The sequence below is a fragment of the Macaca nemestrina genome, chromosome 11 (genome assembly GCF_043159975.1).
Source record: "Macaca nemestrina isolate mMacNem1 chromosome 11, mMacNem.hap1, whole genome shotgun sequence".
Taxonomy (NCBI): Eukaryota; Metazoa; Chordata; class Mammalia; order Primates; family Cercopithecidae; genus Macaca; species Macaca nemestrina.
In genome coordinates, this window is record NC_092135.1 from 125,701,582 (window position 1) to 125,725,968 (window position 24,387).

Below are 24,387 nucleotides of genomic sequence, written 5' to 3' on the forward strand. Positions count from 1 at the left end.
TCGAGACCATCCTGGCTAACACGGTGAAACCCCGTCTCTACTAAGAAATACAAAAAATTAGCCGGGCGAGGCGGCGGGCGCCTGTAGTCCCAGCTACTCGGGAGGCTGAGGCCGGAGAATGGCGTGAACCCGGGAGGCGGAGCTTGCAGTGAGCTGAGATCCGGCCGCTGCACTCCAGCCTGGGCGACAGAGCAAGACTCCGTCTCAAAAAAAAAAAAAAAAAAAAAAGCTAAAAAAAATTGGGGTTGTCAAACTGATATGGTTTCGGTATTTGTCCTCTCCAAATCTCATGTTGAAGTGTGACCTCCAATGTTGGAGATGGGGCCTAGTGGGAGGTGTTTGGAATGTGGGGGCTGATCCCTCATAAACGGCTTGGTGCCCTCCCCATGGTAATGAGTTCAGATGGGATCTAATTGTTAAAGAGAGAGAGAGAGGAGAGACTGGGCCCTCCCTCTCTCTCTTGCTGTCTCTCTCACCATATGACATGACTGCTCCCCCTGTGCCTTCCACCATGGGTAAAACTTGCTGAGACCTCACCAAAAGAGAAGCAGATGATGGTGCCATGCTCATACAGCCTACAGAACTGTGAGCCAAATACTTTGTTTATAAATTACCCAGTCTCAGGTATTCCATTATAGGAATGCAAAATGGACTAACACAGAAAATTGATACCAAGAGTGGGGTGTTGCAATAAAGATAGCTAAAGGTGTGCAAGAAGCTTTGGAACTGGTAATGGGCAGAGTTTGGAAGAATTTAGCGGGCTCAGGAAAAGGCAGGAAAATGAGGAAAAGTTTGAAACTTCTTAGAGACTGGTTAAGTGGTTGTGACCAAAATGCTGATGGAAATATGGATAGTGAAGACCACGCTGATGAGTTCTCAGGTGGAAATGAGGAATTCATTAGGGACTGGAGTAAAGATCACCCTTGTTATGTCTTAGCAAAGCACTTGGCTGCATTGTATCCGTGCCTTAATGATTCGTGGGAGGTTGAACTTAGGTGTGATAGCGTAGGGTATCTGATGGAATTAATTTTTAAGCAGCAGAGCACTCAAGAGGTGGCCTGGCTGCTTCTAACAACCTATGATCAGATGTGGAAACAAATGAATGACTTAAAGTTGGAACTTATAATTAAAAGAGAAGCAGAGTGTAAAATTTTGGAAAATTTGCAGCCTAGCTGTATGGTAAAAAAGGAAAAATTATTTTCAGATTTTCAGGAGAGGAATGCAGGCAGACTATGGAGCAACCACTTGCTAGAGTTTCATGGTAGCCAGGTGCTAATAGCCAAGACAAGGAGAAAAAGGCCTTGAAGACATTTCAGAAGTCTTTGAGGCAGCTCCTCCCATCATAGGCCCAGAGGCTAGGAGGAAAGAATGGTTTCAGGGGTCAGTCCTGGGGCTCCACTGCCCTGTTTAGCCTTGGGACACTGCTTACAGAATCCTGGCGGCTCTGGCTCCAGCCTCAGCTCAAAGGGTAACTGGTACAGCTCTGGCCACCACTCCAGATGGCACAAGCTATAAGCCTTAGTGTTTTTCACAAGGTGTTAAGCCCACAGGCACGCAGAATGCAGAGGTTTGGCAGCTTCCACCTTGATTTCAGAGGATGTATGAAAAAGCCTAAGCCCCCAGGCAGAAGCCTGCTGCAGGGGCAGAGCCCTCACAGAGAGGCTCTACTGGGGCAGTGCTGATGGGAAATACAGGGCTGGAGCCCTGTTTAGGCTATTCTTGCATTGCTCTCAAGAAAACCTGAGACTGGGTAATTTATAAAGGAAAGTAGTTTAATTGGCTCATAGTTCTGTAGGCTGTACAAGCATGGCACTGGCATCTGTGTGGCTTCTGGGAAGTCCTCAGAAAGCTTCCCATGGCAGTAGGCAAAGTGGGAGCAGGCATGTCACATTGCAAAAAGCAGGAGCAAGAGGCAGAGTTGGAGGGGGAGGTGCCACACACATTTAAACAACTGGATCTCACAAGAACTCACTCACTGTCACAAGGACAGCACCAAGCCATGAAGGATCTGCTCTCATGATCCAATCACCTCCCACAACGCCCCACCTCCAACATTGCGGATTACATTTCAACATGAGATTTGGGTGGAACAAATATCTAAAACACATCAAGCCCCCACACAGAGTCCCTGGCAGAGCACTGCCTAGTGGAGCTGTGGGAAGGGGGCCACCACCCTCCAGACCCCAAAATGGTAGTGCCACCAGCAGCTTACACCCTGAGCCTAGAAAAGCCACAGAGTCAATTACGACCCGTGAGAACAGCCATGGGGGCTGCACTCTGCAAAGCCACAGTGGTGGAGCTGCCCAAGTCTTGGGAGCCCACCCCTTGCACCAGTGTGCCCAGGATATGAGGAGACCTGGAGTCAAACATTATTTTGGAGCTTTAAGGTTTAATGCCTGCCCTGCTGTGTTTTGAATTTGTGTCTGGCCTGTTACCCCTTTCTTTTTGCCATTTTCTCCCTTTTGGAATGTGGATGTTTACCCAATGCCTGTACCACCATTGTGTCTTGGAAGTAAATAATTTGCTTTTGGTCTTACAGGCTCATAGGAGGAAGGAACTTGCTTCAAGTCTCAGATGAGACTTTGGAATTTTGAACGGATGCTAGAATGAGTTAACACTTTTGGGGACTCTTGGGAAGGGATGATTGTATTTTGCATTGTGAGAAGGACATGAGATTTAGGAGGCCAAGGGCAGAATGATATGGTTTGCATATTTGTTCCCTCCAAATCTCATGTTGAAGTGTGACCTCCAATGTTGGAGGGGGGCCTAGCGGGACATGTCTGGATCATGGAGGCGGATCCCTCATGAATGGCTTGGTGCCTTCCCTACAGTCATAAGTTCACACGAGATCTAGTTGTCAAAAAAACGAGACTGTCCCAGGTCCATAAAGGGTTTTGTTGAGCAGATCTTTAGATGTTGCTCTTTGGTCTACAGAGGACAAGAGGAAACACAAAAGCAGGGAAGATTTCAATAATGTGTATGGAAGACTTTTAAGTGGAGGATAATAGTACATTGAAATGGGCTAGAAATAGAGGGCATGGATTTTCTATACCTGGACTCTTTCTAAAGAGAACAAGTCACTCTTTATCCTGAATTTTTTAGAAATTCTCCTGTCTAAAGGTAAATGGTTAAGTTATGAAAATGTAGGATATATCACAAAATCAGTGTAGATTAATTCTTTCCAATTTCTAAGTCTGCTAGGTGTTGCCATTGAATTATTCAATTATGTAGATGTTTTCTTTCTGTTTAACTTTTCTAACTTACTATTTATTTTTCTTTTTTTTTTTTGAGACAGAGTCTCACTCTGTCACCTAGGCTGGAGTGCAGAGGCACGTTCTCAGCTCACTGCAACCTTACCTCCCCAGGTTCATGCGACTCTCATCACCCAAGTAGCTAGGATTACAGGTGTGCACCACCACACCTGGCTAATTTTTGTACTTTTAGTAGAGATGGGGTTTCACCATGTTGCCCAGGCTGGTCTTGAACTTTTGAGCTCAAGCGATCCACCCGCCTCGGCCTCCCAAATTGCTGGGATTACAGGAGTGAGCCACTGTGCCCAGCCTCTGTTTAACTTATATTCTGTTAGTTACACATAAGGAGCAACTTCCTGGGACATGAACAATCAGGTACTTATGTTATATTCTTAGTTTGGATTGGCTAAGTGTAATTTCGGTTTTTGTTTGCATGTTGCAGAGAGACCACCTGCCACCACTGCAGCCACCACTGCAGCCACCGCAGCCACCACAACTTCCACAACCACAGCAACCCATGGTGTCAGTAGAGAGGACTCAGGTAAAGTGAGGAGGGAGAATGTGAGAGGTGACGAGGTCTGATGTTTGCCTCTGCAGGGGAGCCTTAAATACTCCTGCTGGGGCTTGGCACATGACTGTAGTCACTTCCTCGTTGTTTTGGCCACTTTCTGTGGCAAACTTTTGTTTCCTGTTTGTTACTTCCTCAGGGGTGTACACAACTTGATTTTTTAATTTCAAATTTAGATAAATTCACTTCTATTTCAAAAATGGAATCAGAACTGACTGACATTTTTTCCGAAAACACTGCATTGTTTCAATCTGTCTACCTGAGGGTGAAATTATTTTGATGGTAGTCGATGGTCTAAGCCAAAGAGATTTAGCCATTCCTCCTCTTTTGCAAATCAGTAATAGCTGCCCAGAGGAAAGAGTCCTCATTTGAAATGTATCTGTCTTTTACTCTAAGTATATACATTTTATATGTATTATCTTTAATCACCCTTTAAAAAAACCCCAAAACATTAGGTATATAGAGTCTTTATTAAAATGAGTGTTATCATCAAAGAAGCCCAGGAAATGTTGCATATTGTCTCCATTTGGGAAATTCATGTTGACATATTAAATGTAATAGGAAGTCCTGGAGGAAAAGGAGGTCTTAAAAACCAGTATTCAACGTAAAGAGATTTCATATCAAATAGAAAATGTAATTTAAGAAATTACTTTTTGAATGGGTTTACTCAAAACAAAGATTTAGAGAATCCATTTAAAATAGCAACAAAATTAAAATTAAAATATAATAATATATGAATCCAATGACATGCAGGATCTTGATGGAAAAAATGATTAAATTCTACTGAGGGACATACAAGAAGAAAGAAATAGACGTTTGTGCATGGAAAGTCTCAACTGACATCTAAAAGACGTCGATCCTTCCCAAATAAATTAATACATTGATTGCAATTCTATTAAAAACACAAAGAGATATAAAAACTTTTTTTGTTTTGATTTAACTTGACAGCTGCCCCTAAAATACACTTGACAAAACAAAAGTCAATAATATCAAATACATGGTTTAAGAGAAATGAGAAGCAAAGTTTGTCCTATCAGATGTTGGGACTCATTCTAAGGCCATGGCCATTAAAACAGTGAGAAATTTTGTTGCTGAGAGAGATAGACAGACTAATGGAGGGGAATAGAGAGCCCAGAAATGGAATCACATAGATTTTGGAATTTGGTATATGGCAGAACTGTTAAAATCAGAAGAAAATATTGACTATTCAATATTAGTACTGAAATAGCAGGTTATCCACATGGATAAAAATAACACTAGCATCCTTCTTCACACCGTACAAAAAAGAAAGTTCCAGATGATTTTGAGATCTAAAAATGAAAAGCAAAGCTTAATATTTTAAGAAGACACAATAAATTATTTTTCTTTTCTTTAACTTTTAGGTTCAGGGGTACAAGTGCAGGTTTGTTACAGGTAAACTCATGTCATGAGGGTTTGGTTTACAGATTATTTCATTACCTAGGTACTAAACTTAGTACCCAATAGTTATTTTTTCGGATCCCCTCTCTCCTCCCAGCTTCTACCCTCAAGTAGATGCCAGTGTCTGCTGTTCTCTTATTCGCAACCTTGTGTTCTCATAATTTAGCTCTCTCTTAAAAGTGAGAAAACGTGATATTTGGTGTTCTGTTCCTGCATTGGTGTGCTAAGGATAATCACCTCCAGCTCCATCCATGTCCTTGCATGATCTTATTCTTTTTTATGGCTGCAAAATATTCCATAATAGTAGACTGGATAAAGAAATTTATAAATGGATAAATTTCATTATCCAGTCTACCACTGATGGACATTTAGGTTGATTCCATGTCTTTGCTATAGTGAATAGTGCTGCAATGAACATGTGTGTATGTATTTTTATGATAGAATGATTTGTATTCCTCTGGGTATATACCCAGTAATGGAATTGCTGGGTCAAATGGTAGTTTTGTTTTTAGCTCGTTGAGGAATCACCAGACTACTTTCCACAATGGTTGAACTAATTTACACTCCAACCAACAGTTTATAAGCATTTCCTGTCCTCTGCAACCTCACCAGCATCTGTTATGTTTCGACTTTTTGATAATAGCCATTCTGACTTATGAGACAGTATCTCATTGTAATTTTGATTTGCATTTTTCTAATGATTAGTGATACTGAGCTTCATATGCTTGTTGGCTACATATATGACTTCTTTTGAAAGTGTCCATTCATTTCCTTTGCCCACTTTTTAATGATGTTGATTTTTGCTTGTACATTTGTTCAAGTTCCTTATAGATGCTGGATATTAGACCTTTGTTAGATGAATAGTTTGCAAATAATTTCTCTCATTCTGTAGGATTTCTCTTTACTCTGTTGACAGTTTGTTTTGTTGCATGGAAGCTCTTTAGTTTAGATTCCATTTGTCAATTTTTGCTTTTGTTGCAATTGCTTTTGGCATCTTCGGCACGGAGTCTTTGCCCATGCCAATGTCCAGAATGGTATTGCCTAGATTTTCTTCTAGGGTTTTTATAGTTTTGGGTTTTACATTTAAGTCTTTAATCCATCTTGAGTTGATTTTTTTATGTGGTGTAAGGAAGGGGTCCAGTTTCAATCTTCTGCATATGGCTAGCCAGTTATCCCGGCACCATTTATTGAATAAGGAGTCCTTTCTCTGTTGCTTGTTTTTGTCAGCTTTGTCAAAGATCAGATGGTTGTAGCTGAGCAGCATTATTTCTGGGCTCTGTTTCATTGGTCTATGTGTCTGTTTTTGTGCCAGTGCCATTCTGTTTTGGTTACTGTAGCCTTGCAGTATAGTTTGAAGTTGGGTAACATATGGCCTCCAGATTCTTTCTTTTTACTTAGGATTACTTTGGCTGTTCAGACTCTTTTTTGGTTCTACATGAATTTTAAAATAGTTTTTTTCTAGTTCTGTAAAGAATGTCATTGGTAGTTTGATAGGAATAGCTCTGAATCTGTAAATTGCTTTGGACAGTATGGCCATTTTAATGATATTGATTCTTCCTATCCATGAGCATAGGATGTTTTTCCATTTGTTTGTGTCAACTCTGATTTCTTTGAGGAGTGCTTTGTAATTCTCATTGTAGAGCTCTTTCACCTCCCTGGTTAACTGTATTCCTAAGTATTTTATTCTTTTTGTTGCAATTGTGAATGGGATTGCATTCCTGACTTGGCTCTCAGCTTGACTGTTGTTGGTGTATAGGAATGCTGCTGATTTTTGTTCATTGATTTTTGTATCCTAAAGCTTTGCTGAAATTGTTTATCAGCTTAAGGAGCTTTGGGGCAGAGACTGTGGGGTTTTCTAGATGTAAGATTATGTCAACTGCAAGCAGGGATAGTTTGACTTCCTCTCTTTCTATTTTGATGCCCTTTATTTATTTTATTATTATTATTATTTTTTTGAGACATAGTTTCACTCTTGTTGCCCAGGCTGGAGTGCAATGGCGCGATCTCGGCTCACTGCAAACTCCACCTCCCGGGTTCAAGTGATTCTCCTGCCTCAGCCTCCCGAGTAGCTGGGATTACAGGCATGCACTACCAGGCCTGGCTAATTTTGTATTTTTAGTAGAGATGGGGTTTCTCTGTGTTAGTCAGGCTGTTCTCGAATTCCTGACCTCAGGTGATCCGCCCACCTAGGCCTCCCAAAGTGCTGGGTTGCCTTTATTTATTTCTCTTGCCTGATTGTTCTGTCCAGAACTTGCAATACTATGTTGAATAGGAATGGTGAGAGAGGGCATCCTTGTCTTTTGCCAGTTTTGAAGGGGAATACTTCCAGCTTTTGCCCATTCAGTATAATACTGGCTGTGTTTGTCTTAGATGGCTCTTATTATTTTGAGATATGTTTCTTCAATACCTAGTTTATTGAGAGTTTTTAACGTGAAAGGATGTTGAATTTTATTAATTTTATTTCTGCATCTATTGGGATAATCATGGGGTTTTTGTCTTTAGTTTTGTTTATGTGATGAATCCCATTTATTGATTTGCATGTGTGGAACTAGCCTTTTATCCCAGGGAGGAAGCCTACTTGATCATGGTGGATAAGCTTTTTGATGTGCTGTGGGATTCGGTTTGCAGGATTTTGTTGAGCATTTCTGCATGTGTGTTCATCAAGGATATATTATTTCTTAGAATAGAGAAATCCAAACAATAAAGAAAAATATGAATTACATAGAAAATACTTCAAATGAAAGAGAAGAAAACATTTTCACATAAAAACATGCTGAAAATTGGCTGGACACAGTGGCTCACACCTGTAATCCCAGCACTTTGGGAGGCTGAGGTGGGCAGATCACCTGAGGTCAGGAGTTCGAGACCAGCCTGACCAACATGTTGAAACCCCATTTCTACTAAAAATACAAAAAATTAGCAGGGTGTGGTGGCGCATACCTGTAATCCCAGCTACTCGGGCATCTGAGGCAGGAGAATCACTTGAACCCAGGAGGCGGAGGTTGCAGTTAGCCAAGATCGTACCATTGCACTCCAACCTGGCAAACGAGAGCAAAACTCTTTCTCAAAAAAAATCAAACACAAAAAACAACAACAAAAAAAATGTAGAAAATACAGATTAAAATAAACTCTAGCCTAAAGAACAAATTAATTTTTAAAAGCAAACAATAGAAAAATGAATGAAGAATATGAATTGAGGAGTACGGAAGACAAAACTCAACATGAAAAGATGCTCAACCTCACTGGTAATCAGAAAAGTGCCAGTTAAAACCACAGTGTGGTTTATACCCACGTGATTATCAGGTTATACCCACCTGATTATCAAAATGTTCAAATCTGACAATACCAAATATTGGTGAGAATGTCAAACCATTAGAATTCTCATACTTTGTTGGGTGGGAGTGTAAATTCTATAACCAATTCTGAGAGCAATTAAGCAATGTCTGGCTAGGTCAAAGATATGCGTTCTCCCGTTTAATCATTTACATCAATATTGGTTGATCGAACCCTATTCTATTAATTGAGTTATAAATATGTTACTGCCATTATTTTGATACTTAAATTGCCCCAAATTTTGCCATTGGTAGCACCTTCAAGCTGGTCTGTGGTTTTAAAAAATATCTCCATAATTTTTGAAGTACTAACTTATATTCTGACACAACATGTTCAAGGTCCCATTTCATCCTTTTCCTGTCCCAGATCTGGAATCAGCCTGTTCTCCAAGGATTCTGTTTCCTTTTATTGGATAATGATACTTAGAATCCAAGATCTGGATACTAACTGCACTCATTGCTAAGATTTTTTTTCTGCACCTACAGTCAGTTCTTCTGTAACACAACATATGTGCTCCTAACAATCATGAGACTGTACAAAATTGTGCAAAAAAATCACAGGACTCATGGCTAATGCTCAGCTTTGGGAACAGCACTCAAAAAACTTCAACAGTGACTCATTAAAGAAAAGATGGAGAACTTAATAAAAAGGGTGCACAGTTCTATACATTACACATGTGTATATATGTGTATGTGTGTGTATTACAGGATATACATATATCTTGTAATAAATGTGGTACTTTACCTGAAGTTTGCTTATGGAAGTGAGCATAAGAAGGGTTGCAGCTTGTGGTATTGTCAAGTGATAGGAAGGGAGTGGTATCTGAAATGAAACAGAAAGTTGTAACTGTATGTGTGGATGGATTTCACTCACAGCGCATCCGTGAACAGGTAGCTAGTAGGTAGTTGTTTGAAGTATGCATGTGTGCATTTTAGCTGGGTGCAGTTTTCTGTATCTGCTCAGTATTTCTCTTGGACAAAATCACATATAAGCAAATGCAAAATTTACATTATGTTCCAGTTGTTTCCCAATACATCAGCCTCCTTGGAACACATTTACATTTTCAAAAACAAGTGTTACACCAGAACTGACTACTATAAATTAGGAACTGTGCTAGGCATTGGGAATTTGAGTAATTGATCCCCTGTATGTTTTCCATTTGGCCTTCTGTTTCAGGGCTTTTCATATTCGATTCTTATGGTTTGCTTTTGTGTCTGTCTTATTTGATGGACCTTACACACTTCTTTAGGGCCAGTTTTATCTCTTGTTCATCTTACTCTACCAAGTGCTACACAGAGTCTGAAATGTGTAACAGTAGACAATTATTAAACTTTGCATAAATTGATACCAGTAAGGATAATGTATAGTTCCTCTTTTCAAAGAACTACAGTCTGGAGTTGTTCTGTCCAATATGGCAGCCACTCACAATGTAGGCTAATTAAGTTCAAATTAATCAAATTTAAATAAAGTAAAAAATTTTGTTCTTTAGCTTCGTTAGCTACATTTTAAGTACTTGATAGACACATGTGGTAAGTGGCTACCATATTGGTCAGCTCAGAACAGAACATTTCCATCTTCCCAAAAAGTCCAACTGGGCAGCTCTGGTCCAGATCCAAGAGGATGGAGAATTATAGCTCCCTTATTATTCAGATCATTATAGGAAGACCCGGTGATGCCCTGCCTCCTGTTCTTACAAAAAGAAAAAATGGTCCTACATTTAAGAAGATATAATTGAAAATATTTGAGACTGAAGGCCTTCTGAAAAATCAGAATTTTAAAAAGGTAGATCCATGTAATAAAATCTAAAGTATTCGACAAAGAAGTCAATGAAATCTAAAGAAAGTGAAATTCTCCCAAAGACACAACAAGGAAGACTTCCTTACCAAGTCTCAAACCTCCCAGAGTCATTTTTTGCAAAGTAGACTGAAGAAGATTAACAGAAGTAGTAGGAGAAAAACAAGGAATTTTGTCTCATAAAACTCAAGAGGTGAGAATGTGTTAAGAAAGATTTGTCAGTTGCATAGTCTGAGAAGTCATCTTGTGACATTGTCGAAGAGCGAAGAGCATACTGTGGACTCCGTCACAGTGGAGGCCACCGGGGATTTGAGTTAGAGCGTTTCACACGCAGGAGTTGTCTAGAGAGAAGTGGGGGAAGTTCTGGAGGATTTTTGGTGAAGATTCTTATTTTTTTATAGTAAGTGAACAAACAATAACTCTCAATATATGTACCATAATCCCCAATTTTGTTTTTAAGTAGAGCAGATGGGTGGACATAAAATTCTGGAAGAAAATTAAAAAGTGAAGACTGGTTATTTCCATAAGGTGTGATTGTGGAAAATTTTTTTCTTCGTATTTCTGTGTATTTTTCCAATTTTCTACAATGAGCATGTATAACTTTCATAGTGGAAAAATATTATCACTAATTATACTTAAATAGAATTATAGGTAATATTGTGCTTCTTCTTTTTTTATATTTTAAAAGACATGCCAACACATTTTATTATGTATAATCTTTAAAAAAAATTTTTTAATTTATTCTTTCTAAGAGAAGGAGTCTTTCTATGTTGCCCAGACTGGCCTAAAATTCCTGGGCTAAAGGGATTCTCCAAACTCAGCCTTTTGAATAGCTGGCACTGTAGACATGCTCCACTGTGCATGGCTTTTTGTGTATAATCTTTTCATTTTGAGATGGAGCTGTGCTCTGTTGCCCAGGCTGGAGTGCAGTGGTGCAATCTCGGCTTACTGCAACCTCCACCTTCCAGGTTCAAGCCATTCTCCTGCCTCAGCCTCCCAAGTAGCTGGGGGTGTGTGCCACCATGCCTGGCTAATTTTTGTATTTTTGGTAGAGACGGTGTTTTACCATGTTGGCCAGGCTGGTCTCGAACTCCTGGCCTCAAGTGATCTGCCTGCCTTGGCCTCCCAAAGTGTTGGGATTACAGGTGTGAGCCACTGCACCTGGCCGTTGTATATAATCCTATGCATACTTTGCTGACTCCTCATCCCACATTCCTGCTTCCTCACCCAACACCTATTTTTTAGTGTCACTGTTCTCATGCCTGTCATCTAGAGGGAGGTTTTTTTGTTGTTGTTTTCTTGGGTTTTTTTGGACAATGCTTTCTGAAGTGTGGCTGTCAAGGGGAGGAGACACAAAAGCAGTAGCTGGAGGGGGACTGGGCTCAACAGTGTGCTTTTTTTGCTTGAAGCTAGGAGAAGTGCCACTTTCAAGGTTTTGATGTGGATGGAAGAGTCTGGAAGGTTGGGGGAGTGTTCATTGCTGTGTTTGCAGTGTCTAGGATGGGCGGCACTTCCTAGGTGCTCAGCAAATACCCGTGGAGTGAGGGAATGAGAGGAAGAGACGCCTGAGAAAGGAGATTTAGAAAGCCAGATGGAGGTGGTTTCAAGTGCACAGGGGCAGGGGCCAGTCTTGGATGGTGGGAGTGGGACCCACACCCACCTTCTCCTCCATGGTTACCCAAGAAGAGGAGGGCCGACTGGATTCCAGCAGTTTTTTGCACATTATGGTAGGAAGTGCCTTCTTGGAGTGACGGGGTTGGAGAAGGCATCCAACATCTGAAGAAAGGGGAGAAGACAGGAAGTAGTCATTGTAGGAAGAGGGCAGGCCAACTGATGGGAGAAGGGGAGAGCCTGGAGGAGGGCAGGTGGAGGGCCAGCTCCCTCTGCTGCTGCCATCTGTGGTGGTGATGACAGATCACAGCCTCCTCCTTATTCTACTACTCTCACACCATTGCCTCCTCATTTTCCCACCCTTGCTCTCCCTTCCTTTGTTATAATTTAATGGAGATAGGACCAAAACAGAAGGGGAAAAAAAAGAGACAGATAAGTTTCAGTTGGGGTGATTGGGGATAGGTGACATTTGAACTGTGTCTTTGAGGATGCGGGGGACGTCCCTGCTGGAAGAAGGCCCTTTAAATGAAGGCACTGCCACAACGGAGGTGGGGGAGGAGGCAGGTTCAAGTTACGATGACGTGGCTGGCGTGTTTCCTGTATGAAATCAAAAGGTCTGTGTCAGAGGAGCAACCTGGTGCTTGCCCTGCATTTGCCCCCTTCCTCCCAAGTGTCCTTTGCTTTGTTGGTTTCCTTTCTGGCCAATGGCCTGTCCTTCGGTGAATCTTGCCCCCTTCATTGTTCTTGTCTCTGTCTCATTTCTAAGAGTGTAGTACAGTGTCGAACACGTGGTACCTGCACCATAAATACTAACTTTTACTAGTAGTCATGATGTTAATTACAAACTCGCCCTTCTCATGTAGCTTTGGGCTACTCTAGAGCCCGAGGAGCCCCAGACAGGAGATTAAGCTGCAAAGATAAATTGAAGCTAGATTTATTATTATTATTATTATTATTATTTGAGATGGAGTCTCACTCTGTCACCCAGGCTAGAGCACAATGGCGTGATCTTGGCTCACTGGCAACCTCCGCCTCCTGGGTTCAAGCGATTCTCCTGCCTTAGCCTCCCAAGTAGCTGGGACTACAGGCCTGCACCACCACACAGGGTTAATTTTTGTATTTTTGGTAGAGACAGGGTTTCACCATGTTGGCCAGGCTGGTCTCGAACTCCTGACCTTAAATGATCCGCCTGCCTCAGCCTCCCAAAGTGCCAGAATCACAGGTGTGAGCCACTGCGCCTGGCCTGAAGTTGGATTTTTGAGGGCATTTTAATGCCATACTAGTGAATCTGAATTGTTGAGTAGGAAAGAGATGTTGAACATTAGAATAAAGAGTAGAACAAGATAGCTTTTAAAATACAGAAGTTATTGGCCGGGCGCGGTGGCTCACGCCTGTAATCCCAGCATTTTGGGAGGTCGAGACGGGTGGATCACAAGGTCAGGAGATCGAGACCATCCTGGCTAACACGGTGAAACCCCGTCTCTACTAAAAAAAATACAAAAAACTAGCCGGGCGAGGTGGCGGGCGCCTGTAGTCCCAGCTACTGGGAAGGCTGAGGCAGGAGAATGGCGTGAACCCGGGAGGCGGAGCTTGCAGTGAGCTGAGATCCGGCCACTGCACTCCAGCCTGGGCGACAGAGCGAGACTCCGTCTCAAAAAAAAAAAAAAAAAAAAAAGAAATTGGCAAAAATATAAAATAATGGCCACTGTACTTATTATTTTTTTTTATTTTGGAAAATGCAGTGTTTTTTTCCCCAAAATGTATTATATAGGTGATCACATAATGGGCTTACATTGTTATTTTAAAATGAATTAATAAACTTTTTAAAAGTCTCAGTGTTAACTTAGAATGCATTAAATATCTATAGATAAAAGCCATATAACAAGGACAATTTGGAGTTCTCAATACTTTTTAGGAGCATAGGGATCCAGAGAGTAATACGTTTGAGAACTGCTGCTCTACCATTTCTCTTCTCTTTGGTCAATGTGTGAATGTGCTTTTCTAAATCCACCATCAAAATCTGAACGTGGGACGTCCCGGGACTCCACGCCTGAGAAGTAAATGAAAGCCTTGCTTTCCAGACTGAAAGGAAGTTCGGTCCAGGGTGCGGGATGCCGCGTACTCCCCCTCCCACTTAGAGAGTCACAGAGCACGTGACAAAGGCAAGCCACTGCGAAGAACAGAGTCAAAAAGTCTGTTGGGTTTTATTTAAATTCATTATTTCTCAAAAACAGTCAAACCTTTTTTGTGTGTTGCCTTTTAATGTCCTGTGAAAGGAATCTTCTAGCAAACATGTTTTGGGAAGCCCGCCACTGATTAGTCCCCTTCTTCCTGAGTTCTGAGCAACATTGCAAGGCCAGATGAGGCTGTCTTTGGGGCAGCGAAGCTTCCTGGGGCCTCTGGACCCTTACCTCGGAGTTGCCTTGCTGCCAGCTGTGTCATTAAAGTAGGACCTGCAACATGTGACTCGTGTGAGAAGAATTCATTAGGAGGCAGAAACCCGAGGACCAGAAGGTACTGAAGCTGGGTCTGAGGGCTGTGGGCTTCCCTAGTGAGGCTGATCTTGATAATTCCCTGAATGAGCTCACTGTGTGTGCTGAGGGCTCTCCCAGGTAGAAGAATCAGACATAGCCACTAACCCAGATGCAGGTGGCCTCTTTGAATTGTGACTTCCAGACCAGAGAGAAAATAGCAAAGATGGGGAACTTCCTTTATGTTAGCTTCTGTGCTCTCCTTCTCCTAATCAAGTAAACCCTAGGAATTTTTTCTGGGACGATGTCCAGGGAAATATGTGATTCTCCTGGGAAAAGATTAGTGAGCAAGGAAACCATCAATAACAGATATATCTCTCTGGCTCATCTATTCAAGACTGGCTGTATTTGAAAATAGGGATAGGTCCTTGGCTGAATATTCCCACTGGATGAAACAGAGGTTAATTTAGCTGAATTGAAGATAAGTGCCTTAATGAGATGAAAGGTACCTAATAGGGACATCAACAGGAGGTTTCCCTGCGGAAACTGGAATAAACAATAACAAGGAAATGGTCATGTGTCTTCCCTCTCCTCTCCCCAGAGTTGGTACATAAGGGCCTCCCCCGAGCAGAAGGAGGCATCAGACCTCCTCACCTCTCCTGAGTCCTCCATCCTCACTTCTCCTGAGTCCTCTCTACTGACACCATGGGTTGCTGTGGTTGTGGAAATTGTGGTGGCTGTGGTGGCTGTGGTGGTGGCTGCGGTGGTGGCTGCAGTGGTGGCTGTGTTGGCTGTGGTGGTGGCTGTGGCAGCTGCACCACCTGCAGGTGCTACCGGGTGGGCTGCTGCTCCAGCTGCTGCCCCTGCTGCCGCGGCTGCTGTGGGGGCTGCTGTAGCACGCCGGTGATCTGCTGCTGCCGCCGCACCTGCAGCTCGTGTGGCTGCGGCTGTGGGAAAGGCTGTTGCCAGCAGAAGGGCTGTTGCCAGCAGAAATGCTGCTGCCAGAAGCAATGCTGCTGCTAGGCGGCCGGCCTGGCTCCACCCCTGCCCAGGAGCTGTGGTAACCCTCGCTGTCTCCCGCTGGCAAGGCTCTGCTTAACCCCATTCTGTCTAATCCTTTTTCTAACCTATCTGTCACCAGCAGATCCCCTTGGCTTCTGCTTCATGTGCCTTGTGCTTTGCCCTTCCGGGATTTTCCTTTGCCCACACTCTGCACAGACTTGCCCAGACCACACAATGTGAAACAAACGGGCAACCAAGCCACCAGTGATAACTGGATAAAGTCAGAGCCAACCAGGAAACTAGTGTTTTCTTATTTTATAATGTACAATCTTTCCTAAATGGTCAGTCCTGGATTTCACCATTTTTCTGTTCACTGCGTGTGTGCAATCTTTTCCATTGCTTTTGTCTATACTGGCTCTTTAAAATTTCCCAATAAAATGACTTGGTGTGTCACAAAAATCTCTTCATTAGTCATTTTTTTAAAAATCAGTTCCTTCGTCAGCTCATCTGTCCCTATGCTGTGAGTCCCATTCTGGCCCTCACACTCCTGCACCCTCCTGAAGCTGGCCATGGGCCCAGCCCCTGAACCTGTAGCTGTTAATCAGAGAGGCACACAGCCCCCTGTGCTGCTGCCCTGACATGATGTCTTACCTGTGGGGTCTGTGTACTCGGATTCTCCTAAGGATTTTCTAGGGTGGGATTGAGGGTGGTGCGAGTTGATGGTGGTGATAGGTTTCTGTTTCTCCTTGAAATATGTCTAGGAGGCCAGGTGTGGTGGCTCATGTCTGTAGTCCCAGCACTTTGGGAGCCCAAGACGGGTGGATCCTTTGGGAGCAGTTGTTTAGGACCAGCCTGGGCAATATAGGAGACCTCATCACTGCAAAAAACCAAAGTGTTAGCTGGGTATGGTGAAGTGCTCCTATGGTCTCAGCTACTCGGGAGGCTGAGGCAGGAGGATCACTTGATCTCAGGAGGCTGAGGCTGCAATGAGCTGTGACAACATCACTGCGCTCCAGCCTGGGTGACAGAGTGAGACACTGTCTAAAAAAAAAAAAAATTATCTAGGAAATGAAAAATGAGCCCCAAAGGAAGGGGGAACGGATGTAGCCTCTACCTTGCTGTGCTCAGTGGTTTCTGAAATGACTGGAAAGTGTTGCTAGAACAAGGAGGTTGAGCACTGTGGGGGGTGGGGTGGTTCCATGTAGCTCACGTCCTTGCTGGTGTCCTTGGCATGGCCTCCGAGACCACTACTAGGCATCAGTAGTCATAAAGACTTATGAATAAATAAGAAAGTTGGGGCTGGGTGTGGTGGCTCAAGCCTGTAATCCCAGCACTTTGGGAGGCTGAGCTGGGAGAATCACTTGAGTCCAGGAGTTTGAGACCAGCCTGGGCAATAGAGTGAGACCCTGTCTTTAAAAATAATCAAAAATTAGCTGGGCATAGTGGTGCATGCCTGTACTCCCAGCATCCTGGGAGGCTGAGGCAGGAGAATTGCTTGAGCCCAGGAAATCGAGGCTATAGTGAGCTGTGATCACTCCACAGCAGTCAGCTTGAGCAACAGAGTGAGACCCTGTCTCTAAATAAATAAATAAATAAATAAATAAATAAATAAATAAATAGGAAAGTCATCCTAACACTGGTTATGGCAACAAAACAGCTTCCACTTAGGAGGGAGGTGGGCTACAAAAGCTTAGAGAAGTGTCATGCTCATTCAAGGTGAGAGAAAGAACAAATTTGCCAAACTCGCATTGGATTACAGCTCACCACAGTGTATTAGGCCCAAGGCAATTTGCTTGCACTCAAAAATCTTTTTTTGACTAAATGTTCTTCATGATCTAGAGTACGCTGTGGCAATTTTTTTCTGTAAAGTATCGGATGTAAATATTTTCAGCTTTGCAGGCCACATGATTTGCTGCAACTTGTCAACTCAGCCATTCTGCCTTTAAAACAGCCACTGACAACAATTAAGTGTGTAAGTGGCTGTGTTCCAAGAAAATACTGTGTACAAAACAGGTGGCAGGGCAAAAGTGGGCATCAGTTTGTTGACCCCCGGTCTCGACATTGACGGCAAAGGTAAGTGCAATGTTGCACAGTGGTTAAGAGGACTGACTCTGAGGTCAGCCTGCCTGGACCTGTTTCCAACTCTCCAATTTCCTTGTGATCTTGGACAATGTTTTTAGTTTTGGGGTTTTTTTTATCTGTAAAATGAGAGTATTAACAGTATATGCTGGCCGGGCGCGGTGGCTCACGCCTGTAATCCCAGCACTTTGGGAGGCCGAGGCGGGCGGATCACAAGGTCAGGAGATCGAGACCACGGTGAAACCCCGTCTCTACTAAAAATACAAAAAACTAGCCGGGCGAGGTGGCGGGCGCCTGTAGTCCCAGCTACTCCGGAGGCTGAGGCGGGAGAATGGCGGGAACCCGTGAGACGGAGCTTGCAGTAAGCCGAGATCGCGCCACTGCACTCCAGCCTGGGTGACAGAGCGAGACTCCGTCTCAAAAACAAAACAAAACAAAACAAAACAAAAAACAGTATATGCTTTGCAAAGTTATTTCAAGAATTAAATCAAATGATACATGTAAAATACCCAGAATTGTGCCCGCAACATTAGAAGAGTTCAGAAAGATTTCCAGAGAGAACCAGAAAGGTTTGAGCATTATGGAAATACTCGTAATATAGATTTGACTTTCTTAGCAACTGGGAGAACACATTCTTTGTGCTCCAATGTCCTGGTAGACTCTGATCTTGGCAGGACCACGTGGGGCTCCAGAGCTCCTTCAGGGAGTGGGTTCTCCTCTCATTCCTCAGGATTCAGCTCAGATCTCGTCTCCCTCCATAGACAGGGCCTGCGACTGCTCTCCCAGTGACCCATGGGCCCCTCACATATCTCTAACAAAACTTTTTGACATTGGAGTAGGAACATCTCATTCTGCCCTGAGCCTATGAGAACCATTTCCTTTTTCCGTTTCCTCATCTCCCATCTTTATCGTCCCCAGTTCATGCACACACGTGCCGTCATGAGGCCCTCAGTCACCTTCATAGATCATCCCTCTCACTCCCACCCATGCCCAGCACCCAGCACAACACCTGGCAAAGCAGCGTGCAGTACGGTGTGATTGTTCTGTCGGCAAAGAATAACAGGGCACATGTTCAGCTCCTGTTTCTGTGGTTGACTGTATCCGCTTTGGGGAATTATCTTTGTTGTATTCATTAGTGTAATAGAGTACGATGAACAAGAATTTCGAGAAGACTGTTGGCATTTGAGAATTTTTAATGGGAATGAAGTTCTCTCAAGCCATCTAACTGACCCATCTCTAGGTTTTCTTTTTTAATTTGATCCTACAAGCTGCTGTCAGATGTATCTTCCTGAAAAGCCATCTTTTATTGTGCTATATAATTCACTTACAAAAGGAATATCAAAGTCTTCACAGTCTAAAGTTCATAACTACTCTCAAATTTTATTTCCAGCTTAAATATCTACTAACTCCATTGGATAAACTTTCCACTGTAGGTAAATTGCTTTCCTTCCTGTTTCCTGAATAAGTCTTCTATTTTCCCTTAACAACATGTAACCTACCTTAAAATTCTAAAAATAACTAACATTTATTGAGTGCTTACTATGTTCCAAGCCCTATTCTGTGTGCTTTATACGTGTTATCACATTTACATTTCATAATAACCCTACGATATGGATATTATTTTTCCATCATGGAATTCAGGTATAAAAAGATCAGATCACATCTTTCTAGAGGCAGAGGATCAGTTTGCACAGGATGATCCCAGACTGCACTGCACCACACCCTCTACCCTCTGCTTCTCCTTCCTCTCCACCTTTTCAAGTGCAGTTTTCCATTCAAGAAGGCTCTGCCTTCTTCATAAAACCTCCCTTTCTTCACTATCCAATTGGAAGTAGTTTGTCTGTTCTCTTGTTAAGTCTTAATATTCACCAGCAACTACTTTGAGGCAACTCTTATTGGGCTACTAGTTAAATCTTTTTTCTTCCTTACTTTTCCTAATTATTTCTTCTCATATCTCTTATTTATGTATTTATGTGAGACAAAGTTTCACTCTTATTGCCCAGGCTGGAGTGCAATGGAGTTTTACTCTTGCCACCCAGGCTGGAGTACAATAGCATGATCTCAGCTCACTGCAACCTCTGCCTCCCTGGTTCAAGCCATTCTCCTGCCTCAGCCTCCCGAGTAGCTGGGATTATAGGCTCCCACTTGTATTTTTGGTAGAGATGGGGTTTCATCGTGTTGGCCAGACTGGTCTTGAACTCCTGACCTCAGGTGATCCACCCCCATCGGCCTCCCAAAGTGCTGGGATTACATGTGTGAGCCACTGTGCCTGCTATCGTTGCTCTTATTAATTTGAAGTAATTTAGACATATATATCTTTATATCACCTGTATTGTCCTGCACATTACAAGGGTTCAGCAAATGCTTGTTGATTAGGTTTTATTTTGCTCAAATGTTTATCTTTCACAATAGGATTACAAGCAGGAAGTTAATGGATAGAGGCACTGAATAGCCTCCTCTGTTTAGGACGGCAACACCTGGTTGTATTTAACTGGCTTGCTTATGCACTTGAGCCACGCTTTATGTAGGAACTTATGCTACTGACTAATAGGTCACATATGTGAATCCCCTGTGGTTTCCAATGACCTGGATGTTACAGGTTGGCTGATTGGGGCTTGGGACCGCTATGTATCCCATGAAGCCGAGCTGAGCTGCCTGCCTGTATGTCGGTGAATCTGAATGCAGATACACTTTGAATGAGTTCTAGTCATTGCCCAGTATCATTTTTTTTTTTCTAATTTTCGTTTAAAAGTTCAAGAAAAGCAAAGAACCTATTAGACGGTATGTGTGATCTGTGTGGGAGTCTGGTCTAGTCTTTGGGTCATTAGTCTTTGGATTCCTCTTACAATGGAAGGCATTGTTGTTAGTATTAATATGGTGGTGGGCAATATATCCATGCAACAAGCCTACACATGTACCCCCTCCATCTGAAATCAAACATCTATGCATGGCGCTGAGGCAGGAGAATTGCTTGAACCTGGGATGCAGAGGTTGCAGTGAGCCGAGATTGTGCCATTGCACTCCAGCCTGGGCAACAAGAGCAAAACTCTGTCTTAAAAAAAAAAAAAGTATATCTATATACACACACACACACCCCCATTTATATAACATATATAACATATAATGTATATTATATATATATACATGGTGGTTCAGGATTCACCAGAATGTTGGAGTGCCCTGAGTCCAGATTCCTTCAACCTCTGTCTATCTTTTCTCAACTTAACCCATCCAATCCATCATTCTTTGGCTCTGTAAAGTGTCTTTAATGGACATCTTTTGCCACGTCCATTGATGTCTAGTTTTCCTCTAGGGCAGTGTAGCAGTGTACAGAAACCTTCTTTCCTTTCCTGTAAGAAGGAAAGAGAAGCAGATTACTTTTTTTTTTTTTTAAATAAACGTGCTCTCCCACTACTTACAAAATATAGAAAAAGTACAGAGTTACAATATTAAAGATACAAACAAATAATTCAACTTTGTTTAGAGACAAGAAACTTTTAATTGTTGTTAATCCATTCGAGATCAATTCAATCAAGAGCGCAGCCTCTGAATGGCAATTTCCACATTACTGTGATACTTGTTCATACCTCATTAATTATCTGAATACCTGGTTTGAAAGTTGGCTGTGGGGGTGGGGAAACCTAATGAAACAATTCTCCCTACTTGACTTGTAATAAATACACTTTTTAGCACATTCAGTGCATGTAGAAATTTACATTTTGATCTAATTGTATGGAGGATTGGTAGGAGAACAGTGAGCAATGGCAAGTAGGTGATTCTCGACTACTCCTCATATTTCCCTGTCTCCAGTCTTTTTTTTTTTTTTTTTTTTGAGATGGAGTTTTGCCTAGGCTGGAGTGCAATGGTGCGATCTTGGCTCACGGCAACCTCTGCCTCCTGGGTTCAACTGATTCTCCTGCCTCAGCCTCCCAAGTAACTGAGGTTACAAGCACCTGCCACCATGCTTGGCTATTTTTTGTATTTTTAGTAGAGACGGGGTTTTGCCATGTTGGCCAGGCTGATCTCAAACCCTGACCTCAGGTGATCTGCCCACCTTGCCCTCCCAAAGTGCTGGGATTATAGGCATGAGCCACCGCGCCTAGCCCCCTGTCTCCAATCTTTACCGAAGCCCTTTCCTGTGACAGACAGTCCCTGTCAGAGTCCTTCCAATTCCCCTTCTCCCATAGACACTCAGACTTGATTTATTTTTCCCCATACATCTAAGAAAATCAATCGGTAGGGTTCTTGTTGCAGGTGCTTTTATTGGAATTTCTTTTCATGCATTTCTTATCAGACTGGGAGCTTGTGGATTCATCTTGTTAGGTTCTCACAGTGCCCTGCAGAGCCACTTTCTGTTAAGAGGAGGACAAATCCAACAACTGTTAAATTGCTCTCTGCAAGTTTATATGATGGGAAAGTATTATGGTGTATCAAAGTAGAGGTTCATGGGCCTCTTTAAGTAAAAACAGACAATCCTGGAGATTAGAGAGCCGGAAAGAAATGTATACCAGGTGAAGGCATGGAAGAAATGCCTGTTCAATGTGTGTTTTACAATATAGTTATTGAAGCAATTTAACTGTTCTGTCTTTAATCTGGAATATTGAAAAAAATTACCAAACATTGGCAGGAAATTATTACATTCCAAAATTGGCAGGAAAAATATCAACCAAAAACTGACAATTTTACACAGGGGCTCATCGTTGCAATATGGTACCTGAAGCCAACTAAGTGTAGGCAGGCCTTAGAGGACTGTGCAACAGAACCACAGTGCTGAACCACTTCATTATCTTTCTGGTTTGAAAAGTGGTACACAGTTGCACTCTCAAAAAAGTCATCTTTAAGACTTCTTGTACAGTATCTAAAAATTAATCTCAAGAAAGGCCGGTGTTAAAGATCGAGCTCATATGGCTGGGTGTGGTGGCTCATGCCTGTAATCCTAGCACTTTGGGAGGCGGGCAGATTGTCTGAGCTCAGGAGTTCAAGACCAGCCTGGGCAAATGGTGAAACCCCATCTCTACTAAAATACAAAAAATTAGCCAGGTGTGGTGGCGGGCACCTGTAGTTCCAGCTACTTGGGAGGCTGAGGCAGGAGAATTGTTGAACATGGGAGGCGGAGATTGCAGTGAGCCAAGATCACATCACTGCACTCCAGTCCGGGCCACAGAGTGAGACTCCAACTTAAAAAAAAAAAAAAAAATCCAGATCATAATATTATTCTAGGGTGTATTAATCAGGGTTCTGAGAAACAGAATCAGTAGGAAACATGAATAGATAAATGAGATTTTTTATGGGAATTGGCTCATGTGATTATGGATGCCAAGAAGTCCCATGATCCGCTCTTGCCAGGAAATCCAGTGGTGCAATTCAGTCCGAGTCAGAGGGGCTGAGAACACCGCAGCCAATGGTGTAGGTCCCAATCAGAGTCCGACTGAGACTCGAGAACCAGGGTGCTGATGTCTGAGAGCAGGGGATGGATGTTCTAGCTTAAGAGGAGGGAGAGAGAATTCCCCTCACTCTTTTTGTTCTATTTGGGCCCTTAATGGACTGGATGATACCTGTCTTAGTCCATTTTTTGTTGCTATAATGGAATACCTGAGAGTGGGTAATTTATAAAGAACAGAAATTTATTCTCTTACAGCTCTGGAGGCTGGGAAATCCAAGATTAAAGCACTGGCATCTGGTGAGGCCTTTCTGCATCTTCACATGGTGGAAGACAAAAGGGCAAGAGAGAGATAAACTATGTGTCCTCACTTGGCAGAAGAGCAGAAGAGGCTGAACTCACTCTCACAGGCCCTTGTCTTTTTTTTTTTTTTGAGACGGAGTCTGGCTCTGTCACCCAGGCTGGAGTGCAATCTCAGTGCACTTGCAACCTCCACCTCCCAGGTTCAAGCGATTCTCCTGACTCAGCCTCCTGAGTAGCTGAGATTGCAGGCGTCCACCACCATGCCTGGCTAATTTTTGTACTTTTAGTAGAGATGGGGTTTCATCATGTTGGCGAGGCTGGTCTCGAACTCCTGTCCTAAAGTGATCCACCCACCTTGGCCTCCCAAAGTGTTAGGATTACGGTCTTGAGCCACCACACATGGCCTCACAGGCCCTTTTTATAGTGGTATCAATTCCTTCATGAGGGCAGAGTCCTCACGATCTGAACACCTCCCGTTAAGCCCCACCTTCCAACATTGTTGCATTGGGATTGTTTCCAACACCCGACTTTCGGGGAACACATTCAGACCATAGCAATGCCCACCCATGTTGGTGAAGGTGATCTTCTTTCCTCAGTACACAGCATTAGTCAAAAGCTAATCTCTTCTAGAAACATCCTCCCAGACATATCCAGAGACCAGCTATCAGGACATTCCTTAACCCAGTCAAGTGGACACACAAAATTTGCCATCATTCAGGGGAACCATAGTTCCTCCAACTCTGGGTCCTGCGGGGACCTGAGAAGACTCTTGGGTTCTCCTTGTCTTGTGCTCCTTGGCATGGCCTGGGGTGACTGATAAGAGCACCGTATTCTGAGAACAGACACACAGGGCTAGAACCTGTAGATTTCATTGATGGCCTTCACTATTCTGTTTTTCATTTTCATTTTTCCTTTGACAGGAAAGAGTAGTCTGCATAGGGATGGCCAACTAGAACTAATCATTTCGAGTAAGCATTCCATGGGGGACTGGTCCAGGATCAACCAGGCACCAGGGGACTACCAGAAACATGCCTTCAGCATTATCCTCCTTCCTTAACAGGCTGATGATAACAGAAGCCTCATTGAGTTTGGCAAGTGACTTGGCAACGTTCTGCTCAGGATGTGCTTTTATCATCTGCACAACACGAAGGATGCCCTGTCATAACCCGTGATAAT

General features: G+C 42.9%; 1 protein-coding gene and 1 long non-coding RNA gene across 3 annotated transcripts in view; both read left to right on the forward strand.

Moving 5' to 3' along the window:
* The first annotated feature begins 252 nt into the window (after positions 1 to 252).
* LOC105473972 (uncharacterized) overlaps positions 253 to 24,387 on the forward strand; it is a 34,563-nt gene continuing 10,428 nt past the window's right edge. For both annotated transcript variants that reach the window (XR_982604.3, XR_011610105.1), the window contains exon 1: positions 253 to 3,792. This is a non-coding gene — a long non-coding RNA (uncharacterized lncRNA). The remainder of the gene's footprint in view (positions 3,793 to 24,387) is intronic.
* LOC139357013 (small cysteine and glycine repeat-containing protein 8) lies at positions 13,714 to 16,001 on the forward strand. Its single transcript, XM_071072481.1, has one exon. It carries the CDS (start codon positions 15,153 to 15,155, stop codon positions 15,468 to 15,470), a length of 318 nt encoding a protein of 105 aa, XP_070928582.1. The 5' UTR covers positions 13,714 to 15,152; the 3' UTR covers positions 15,471 to 16,001.

Coding starts and splice junctions, on each gene's coding strand:
- LOC139357013 (XM_071072481.1), top strand. CDS start 15,153: ATGGGTTGCTGTGGTTGTGGAAATTGTGGTGGCTGTGGTGGCTGTGGT.